General features: G+C 35.8%; 1 protein-coding gene across 1 annotated transcript; it reads right to left on the reverse strand.

Moving 5' to 3' along the window:
• Positions 1-1,472: 1,472 nt before the first annotated feature.
• On the reverse strand, positions 1,473-8,488 carry LOC112417158 (uncharacterized). Its single transcript, XM_039828695.1, has 5 exons — positions 7,975-8,488; positions 3,315-4,480; positions 2,273-3,223; positions 1,819-2,181; positions 1,473-1,736 (listed from the first exon to the last, which is right to left on the reverse strand). Exons 1-5 carry the CDS (start codon positions 8,486-8,488, stop codon positions 1,473-1,475), a joined length of 3,258 nt encoding a protein of 1,085 aa, XP_039684629.1.
• Positions 8,489-9,935: the final 1,447 nt, after the last annotated feature.

A 9,935-nucleotide genomic window follows, 5' to 3' on the forward strand; every position in this document is an offset into this window, starting at 1 on the left:
TTAAAGAATTGTAGGGTTTCTCATTTCCCCCTTTTCTTCTCCTTCCATCGTTAAATCTCAATCTTCTTCTCCCATTGTTCCATCTTCTTCTCAATCGTTCCATCCATCATCATTCTTTCCTTCAATCGCCGTTCCTTCTCTTCTTCATTCTGTTCTTCCTACCTGACGTTGTTCTTCAGTTTTCATCAACCAGAAATGTCAAGTAGCAGAGGTGGGTATTCAGGAAGTAGAGGGTCACAGTCGTATTCGATTTCAAGAAATGGAGCAAGTCACAGTCAAGGTCGTCGTCGCAGTCACTATCGTATCTCGAAAAATGAGGTTGATTCGTTGCCAGTTATGCTACCAGCTTGTGGCTGCACTTTACCAATGAAGGCTTACATTGCCAACACTGACGCGAATCAAGGTCGGATGTTTTGGAGGTGTCGTAATTGGAACAACAAGGTGAGATTATGCAGAAATTACTTGTTTCATTAATGTATTGCTGTCCTGTTTTGTGATTAATTATGTACTGGATTTATTCAACAGAATATGTGTACCTGCAACTTGTACATCTGGGACGATGATATTATACCTGGTGTTACAACAATGATCGAAGTTACACCGGCAATAGATAGGTCAATGGATGGAAGGGAAAATCAAGTTTGCAGCAAATGTGAAAACATTGATGAAGTCATGAAGGCATTCGAGTCGAATGAAATTGCGAAATGGAAGACAAAATATGGAGATGAGAATAAGAAGGTTAAATGGATGTCATTGATCATGATCATTAGCTGGGTTTTCTTTGTATGGTTTGAAAAATTTTAGATGGTTGTTTGGGTTAAGTAGGCTGGCTTTGTTTAGGTTGTTAAGAAGTTATATTAGTGTGTTTGTAATTTGATGTTTTAGTATCTTGATTTTTAAGTATCTTTATGTTTAAGTATTCATGTGTAAGAACTTTAATGTACCTATATGGTTAATTGAATGAAAAAGTTTCATTGTGTTCATTGTGTTATTTTGTCATTGCCTAAGCCATGAATGCAACTGTTGCAATCTATGACTCTGAATAAGCCTTAACAGATACAGCAAAAAAGTAAAAACACCTTAGGCATCTAAAATAAAAGCAACTGTTATAGAGAAAATACCAAATAGGTATATACATCAAAAAAGGCACTGTCATAAGCCATTACATACAAAATAGAGGCATTGTCTGAAGCCATTGCATCAAAATGTGGCGTTGTATGAAGCCATTACATCAAAATGTGGCATTGTATGAAGCCATTGTATCAAAAAAAGGCACTATCATAAGCCATTACATACAAAATAAGGCATTGTCTAAAGCCATTACATCAAAATGTGGCGTTGTATGAAGCCATTACATCAAAATGTGGCATTGTATGAAGCCATTGTATCAAAAAAAGGCACTATCATAAGCCATTACATACAAAATAAGGCATTGTCTAAAGCCATTACATCAAAATAAGCCATTACATCAGCTAGTTCTCCTGAGTGAGTTCCCCATTATCTTCTACTCCAACTTCAATAGGATTTGATTCAATAGTTCCTGGTGCACCTTCCTTTGGTTGTGGTCCAAAGTAACATGTCCTCCCACTCCTTCTAAGATGATTGAAATTGTAAACTGGGACTTTGGAAGTTGGCTTTGAAGTAGATCCTTCACAACAAGTCCTTCCTTTCCATGTCAAGTTGGTGGCTGCCTTCTTTCTTAGTTGAGTAACATCATAGATTATCTCTGATTTTTTCTATGAATTAAAAATAAAGATAATGTTAGATTAATTCATCAAAGATATTAATACAAAAAGTAAAACATCATGTTAGATCAACCTTTGATGGAGGTGCAGGTGGATTTGCAGGCTTAGCAGGGTTAGCAGCAGGCTTAGCAGGCTTGTTTGGTTTTGAGGTTGTGTTTGCAGGCTTAGCAGATGGCTTGTTTGTGTTAGCATGCGGTTTAGCAGGCTTTCTAGCAGGTCCAACAATGATAGAATCTGGAATGTTAGGTTCAGCAGTGTTGTCTGGTTCAGCAGGTCCATTTGTAGTGTTGTCTGGTTCAGCAATGATAGGTTCTGGAATGTTAGGTTTAGCAGTGTTGTCTGGTTCAGCAGGTCCATTTGCAGTGATGTCTGGTTCAGCAATGATAGGTTCAGCAGTGATTGGTTCCACAGTTGTTGCATTCCTTGGTGGCTTCCTCTGTTAAAGTTCCCAAACCATAATTGATTAGAAGTTTACAATACATAAAGATTATTCAAAAATATTATTGTAACTGTAATCACAATTTTACCTTCCTTTTCTGTGCATCTGGATTAACAACTTGACTTTTGCATGATCTGTTATTATGTCCTGACTGACCACACTTTGTGCATCTGTATCTAGTACATTGCCTCTTGTATTTTCTGCCATTTCCATCTTCATCAGGTTCTCTTCTTCTTAATTTTTTTGGCCTTCCAGGTCCTCTCTTATAAGCAGGTGGCAACATCTCTTCCACATCCACATTTGGCCACATATCTTCACCATTAAGTGCACTTACACCATAACTATAGCATCTTTCATAGGTTGCTCTAGCATAACAGTCATCAACATAATCCTCAGGTCTCTGAGACCTTTTACCCATTGCAGCAATAGCATGTCTACATGGAATACCTACTAGCTGCCAGAAGTTACAAGTACAAGTTCTTTTCCCAATATCAACTATGTACTGATATCCACCATATAATTTATGCACTTCATATTCATTATCTATTCTCCAAATGACCCTCCAGTTTCCACTAAATTCAATTTCAACATTTAGTCTTTTCCTAGGCATTGGCATTATCCTATGTTGCCATGAAGAAAGTTTATACCTAATTGTTGAAATTCTATTAATAAGATATGTTCTAATCCACTCACACATGGTAATGGGTGGCTTATCTCTTGCACACAGTATTGTGGAATTAAAAGTTTCTGACAAGTTGTTCATCAAAACATCACACTTAGAGTAATAATTAAAAGCATGCTTACACCAAAGCTTAGTAGGATGCTGCATCAACCACTCCCATGCTCCCAAATCAAGTGCCTTTAGTTCTTGCATCTTTTGCTCCCAGGCCTGGTAATATGTTGCTTTGGCTGCCCCCATCATTAAGTCTCTAATAGCAGTACCTCCTCCAAACTTTTTCTTAAAGTTTGCATATAGGTGCCTCAGACAAAGTCTATGCTCACAAACTTCAAGTAACTCATCAAATATAGACATAAGTCCCTTAAAAAAAAACACAACCATGAAGAGGTAAGAATATAATAGAAATATATAACAAATTAATTAAAATTGACAAAGAGTAACTAAATTTTACCTTTTGTTGATCTGAAATAAAGACCCATCTCTTCTCAGTACCAATATCATCAAGTAACAGGGTCAAAAACCACCTCCATGATTCTTTGTTCTCAACTTCAACAATGCCAAACGCAAGAGGATAATATTGGTCATTAGCATCTCTGCCTACTGCTATCAACAATTGACCACCATATTGTGTCTTCAAGTGACATCCATCCACACCTATGAAGGGTCTACAACCATTCAAGAACCCTTGCTTACAGCCTTCAAAACAAAAATAGAAAGATCCAAATCTAGGCTGAAGTGTTGGTCCAACTCTTTCAACATTTATTTTCACTGTGTTCTTCTCTGAAGCTCTATGAATCTCAGCTGCATATCTCCATAAGTTAGAGTATTGTTTTGTAGCATTACCATCAATGATTTCCCTGGCTATCATCTTAGCTTTCCATGCCCTCCCAAATGTTATTCCCACACCATAATCCCTCCTCATGTCATCCATTATAGTGAAGACCCTCAAGTCTTCATTAGACATCAAAGCTGGCACAACAGCTTTTGACACCCACTTGGATGTGGCAGATCTATTTTCACCTACTTTAAGACATGTGTGGTCCCCATCCCATGTCTTAATCCTATAAGTGTGTTGGCCATTCACTTGACTACATAAAGCCAAAAACATACAGTCCTCCATTTCCCTCTTTTTACAAACCACTCTACATCTTATCAAGTCATTTTTCACAAACTTTATCTCATATCCATTTAATACCGTCCATTCAATTATTGCTTCTTTGAACTCCTTAGTAGAACTGAACTCCATTCCAACCTTGAACTGAAATGTCTTACAAAGTTGTGTCTTTCTAAACCTTTCATATTTAGGACCTTTCTCCCTATCAGAATCATCAGGGTCACTGCTACCCAACTCATCACTTTCATAATCACCATCAATTTGAACATCATCTAATAGAGAAGGACCTTTACATGCACTTGCAACTGTTGTCTTTTTCTTTGTTGGATTTTTGCATGCTCTCCTTTTCACCCTATATTCTTTACCTTCAATCATCACTCTATTTGTTCCATTCATAGGTAGGGAATATTCCAATCCAAAACCATCATCCAAACCCAAACCTTTTTCATCTTCACTATCATCAAGTGTAACACCTCTGACCTTGTTATACCCTGTTTTTGGACCTAAAAATACTGGGCCCAATTTCATTTTCAAACTTTGTCAATTATCAAATTTCAACTGCACAGTTCAATTGTCTCTGCTTCGCAGTATTTTCAATCACAATTTTACCTATGTTTTTCTTGCATAAAACCTTTTCAAAATGTCTTTACTTGTCTTGTAAGTCATTCAAAACTGTCTCTGAATCATTACATTGCTTTTTCTACAGTTTATTTCAAAATTTGCAAAAAGTCATACAGAAGGGTATTTTGGTCATTTCCTGCAGTGGGACCCATTTTCATCCTTGTGACTGTCTCTGAGTCTTTTTAAATTCATTTTTAACTTTCCATCAGTAAACCTTGCTAATTTCATTTCAAACTTGCATCTGAGTCAGTGTCGAGTCAATTTGGCTCTGTTTAGGTCATTTTTAGCCCTAGGGGCATTTTGGTCATTTCACATAAAATTTTGGCATGGGGAGGTTACTTTGAAGTACCTCATTTAGGCCATTGGTTCGTTTTAGTCCGTTTTGTCAGTTTTATTTTTGTTTCACTTTACGTTTGGTCAAATTACGTTTTTTTTTCAAATTTTATTTTTTATTGCATTTTGGTCCCTCAATTGAGGTCCCAAAATTGCATTTTTGTCCAAACTGTTTTTTTTATTTCATTTCAAGCTTTTTTTTTAATTTTGCAGTTTAGTCCTCAATTTCTTTGTTTTTGCAGAAAGGTCCAGAATCCATTTTAAGTCCAAGCCGTGCCATCTTCATACAAATCCAGGTGTCACTATCCTATTGGTTCCAATGCACACATGTCAGCTATAAAAGCAGTGAGTCAGAGTCAAAGCCATTGATCACACGCCACCTCAACAAACAGAGAACTCTCTCTCTCTCTTAGCAGTTACAGATCAAAACAGAAATCATCAAGAACACAGAACAAAAATCCAAACCCTAGATTTCCAGAAAACCAAAAAATCATCAAAATTCATTGAATTTTCCATTGATTCTCAGAGATTCCTGAGGAATCATCATCATAGAACCAATTCCTCTGCAATTCAAGCGCAGCTCCGTCACCGTTTGGCAACGAATCCAGGCGCGATCACAGAGATAACAGTGAGAAGAAGAGGGAAAGAAAACGAAGAAGATTGAACCGGTGGAGAAGAAGAAGAAGGTGAATCAGTGAAGAAACACCGTGTTGTTTCCAGTTTCAAAGCAACAAAGTCACAAAAGAACCAGATCAAAGTTTCCAGAAGCTCTTCCTACAGAGTCTCCGAATCGAAAATCACAGGTAAACAACTTCAACATCATTTTCTTTGAAAAAAGCATGAATTAGTGAAATAAAACAAACCAAATCCAAAGATTTCCAGAATTCAAAGCCAAGGCCGTAACCGTAAACATAAAACCTAGATCCATAAGGATCTAAGTTTTGAAAGCAAGAACGCATACCAGAAAATCAATCAAACGACGAAACGATGTAAATCTTTAAAGATCTAAACGTTTTTGTTCAAAAAAATCAAAAAAATCATTTCAAAACCGTATGAGTTTTTTCAAGATCTACGTCGTTTCAAACTGATTTTGAAGAAATAATTGCTGGATTCGTGTTTAGGGTTAAAGGACGAATCATTTGGTGTAAAACTCTTTGAGTTCTGGAAAATTTGGTCACCGGAAACTGCTTGATCTCGCCGGAGAAGATGAAGTTTCCGGCGGACCTTCAAGGTCTCCGCCGTAGCTTCATCTACTCCGGTGGTGAAGGTTAGAGAGAGGTGAGAGAAGAGAGAAGACTTAGAGAGAGAAAGGGGTGAACAAAGTGAGCTGGACCGGTGTCCTTACGTTTATATAGACACCTGGACCGGTCCGGTTCATTTTGGTTTCCTTTTTGGACCGTAGGATCTAGGTTTTTTTTCTTTTGAATGGCTGTGATGCGTTTGTTACCATATGCTTGATCTACGTTACCATGCGCTGCGTGTTTTGAACCGTTAGATCTGGATCCGGATCAATCCAACGCCTCTGAGGCCTTTGGATGATCCAGGTCCAGTCTGTTTTGGGTTTTGGTTTGGGGCCTCAGTTTTCTTTACGTTTTGCTATTCCTGTGCTATTCACACCCCTATTTTTTTTGCTACCTGCACCTATGTCTTGATTAAAATTATGATAAAATTCCTAGAAAAATTCATACATGTTTCTTGATATTTTCTTAGTGTTTTTATGACATTATTGCACATTAAGGATCTATGAAAATTTTGTATAATTAATTCATAGCATTTTAATTCTCTTTGAATTATTTGTTATGGATTCTTCTTCACACATTTGTCCTTGATGTGAGAACATGTAATAAAAGCTACTTGATGTGTTAATATGAGAGATTTGTGCCTATAATTTCATGTTGATTTGCTGTTTTGATTTGGTTCATAAGTTCTTGATTTTATGAACAATATATCCATATTTTGAAAGATATAAAATGCCAAGTTTATTCTAGAAAATATGGCATGAAACCATGCTTGCATGTTTCCAATAATTCCATGCTATAACTTGAGATAAAGAAAACTCTTTCAAAATTTGTTAAAGCATGAGAATTAGAGGCCAAGAATGCTTTAGGTTTCATACCTAAGTTTTTAGGGTTTAATGTCATTTTGTTAACTTTTTGTGCCATCTTGCATGCTTTTATTTCTTAGTACTTGTTATGTTTTTTTTCCACTAACGAGTTTACGTTGGTACTTCATACATATCATTTAGCATTCCATTTCCTTTCTTTTACATAGTTTAGTTTCTTTGCATTCATTTTTTACTTTTATTTGGAATTGTAATATTTAGGTAGGTGTTATCTTTTATATTTCATGCAAAGACCATAGAATGTATCTAGGACAATGTAAAAGGGACTATGGACTCTATTGATGTACACCGACACGAGCACCGACACTCACACACGGTGTATGACATTCGTTTAGATGTATGATTAGGGAATGCGAGTACTTAGAAAATATTTTTTTCGTAAAGCAAACCAAGTTCCATAATTCTAGTTTTTTTCTTTAAAATGAACTTTGGGGTCAAAACTCCTTTGATGTTTCCTTTTACTTTCTTAAGAAAATTCCAAATGAACCTTAAGTGACTTAGACTATTTTATTAAGTAAAATTGGACAAACTTCACATTTTTTACTTCTCAAGCCTTTAAGGCCTCCTTTCCCTTCTTCAAAAAATCATTTTCAAACTTTAAAAAATCAAATAGCAACACATTAAAATTTTCTTCAAATCAACTAAAAGATAAAAAGTCTTACAACTTCTCTCCCCCCATTCTTAACTAAATAAACCTCCCATTTTCAAAAGTAAGTAAAAATAAGCGTGAATATAGACTTAGGAAAACGGCTCCTATAGAGGACTATAGTTACTCCGGGTGCCTAACACCTTCCCGTAGTAAAACCGACCCCCGAACCTAGAATCTAAGGGTTTTTCTCAATTTTGCCCTTCCCAAGAAAAAATAGAGAATATCAACGGTCAAAAGGTTCAAGTCCAATTAATGGCTTGGCACCCAAAAACCATGATAACAGACCTCATCCTCCTCACTACTTGAAACTCCAGTATCATATGTTACATCTTCCTCTTCATTCTCAACAACCTTTTCCTTCCCCTTATCCTTACACATAACCTCTGCACCAGACCTTACATGCTCTGCACCAGACCTTACATCAACATCCCTATCAAGCATATCACCATCAACACACCTAGGTAACCTTACATCAGCATCCTTATCAACCACATCATGCTCAACATATATGGTAACCTTGCATCTTTTTCTTGCTGCATATTTCATGATCTCATTAGCAACTTCATCCAACCTAAACAGTTTAAACCCAACTTCTTCATCAACCTGCCACCACAACCTATAATCTTCCCCATACATATGTTGTTTCACTAGCTCATCCACTATTCCTTTAGCTTCAAAATAGCAAAATTTATCTGCATCAACATCTATGACTGACTCTACACCATCTTTGTTAAGCCAGTCCCTCACAAAAGACCCACCATGATGAAACCCAACGGTTACAGACATGTTGCACATGCAAAATGGAACAAAAAAAAAATCAAAAAAAAATTCCACTTTGGTCCCCACAAGGAAAACGACAAAACAGTGCATAAATACACACTAACAACTACTATTTTCGACATTAAATATGTTGTTTTTTAGGAAAACTTACAGTATAAAGAAAACCCTAACAAGATCCTAGCCGTCGGTTGCACCTTCGCCAAACTCCAAGACAAACCTGCAAAAATCGCAGCCATACATTAACCAAACCAAAACCACAACGAAAAAGAAGAAAACGGATTCAACGAAAACGATAAACACGAACACGAAACCAACCTACCTGAAGCGAATCGGTTGTGTTAGGTTTCAGATTGAATGAGTTTGATTAGAATGAATGATGAAAAGGAACAGATGAAGATGGAGAAGAGGGCGATTGAGAAGAAGATGGAGAAGAAAAGGAACGAGTGAGAAGAAAAGGGGAAAATGAAACCCTAAAATTTTCCCCCCTAATTCTTTAATTACATATTTATTTTAAATTAATAAAAATTATTTGTTTTAATTTTTATTAAGTAAATATGTTTTTTGTTTTTTAAAAATTGTTTTTTAAATGACATGGCTGCCACCTATGCAAATTTGAACAGTCAGCAGGTGACATGTAAGTAAAAATTTGACACATAGGCAAGAAAGTGGGGCGAAGGACCTTTTTAAAAAACAAAAAATTTTGCAGGGATTGATTTCAAATTTTTTTTTTACCAGGGACCAAAATCCAAATTGGCTATATTTGCAGGGACCAAAACCATATTTAAGCCTAGAAAATATTAACAAGTACTCTAGGACACTCTTTAACACTTTTAAATAGTAAGTTTTTAATAAAAATATATTAAAACTTAAAGAATGCACATTTTTTTATAACACATTTTTTTTAAAAATCCTTAAAGAATGCTACCATTGTTATTTTATGAAAACAGAAGGCCTAGCACAGCAACAAACAGAAATAAGAGGAAAAAATAAAGAAAAAGAAAACTAGGTAGCAAGGAAAAACTATCAAAGTTAAATGAGCCAACAAAAATTCTTCTGCCATTGTAAAATAAAATGCGGTAGTTAAAAAATTAGCATTGTAAATATATTTCTGGCCTATGCATGCGGTATATATTCATTTCCAACTTATTTGTCTGTTTTTTTTTTTTTTGAGCGAGCTTACTTATTTGTATGTTGAAACACGACTATTTTAACATCCAAAAGAGACAACCATTTTACGTGACACATAATAGTGCATGTGTGTGATGTCATGGAAGCACACACACAAGTTGTAATTTCGTTATATCAACATGGATTTGGTCAAGTTGTAATTTTGTTATATCAATATTGGATTTGGTCAGCTAATAGATAATAATAAAGTAGTCATTAATACAGAATAAGTAGAAACCAACTAAACTAAAGTAGATGTTCTTGGCAAGTAAATACCTACAAAAGA

Source organism: Medicago truncatula, chromosome 8, assembly GCF_003473485.1.
Source record: "Medicago truncatula cultivar Jemalong A17 chromosome 8, MtrunA17r5.0-ANR, whole genome shotgun sequence".
NCBI classification, from domain to species: domain Eukaryota; kingdom Viridiplantae; phylum Streptophyta; class Magnoliopsida; order Fabales; family Fabaceae; genus Medicago; species Medicago truncatula.

Excerpts from the sequence above, each read along its gene's own strand:
- LOC112417158 (XM_039828695.1), bottom strand. The coding sequence starts at position 8,488 with ATGTCTGTAACCGTTGGGTTTCATCATGGTGGGTCTTTTGTGAGGGAC. Across the intron at positions 2,182-2,272 it reads CAGATGCACAGAAAAGGAAG|AGGAAGCCACCAAGGAATGC; the intron begins GTAAAATTGTGA and ends GAACTTTAACAG. Across the intron at positions 1,737-1,818 it reads CACCTGCACCTCCATCAAAG|AAAAAATCAGAGATAATCTA; the intron begins GTTGATCTAACA and ends TTTAATTCATAG.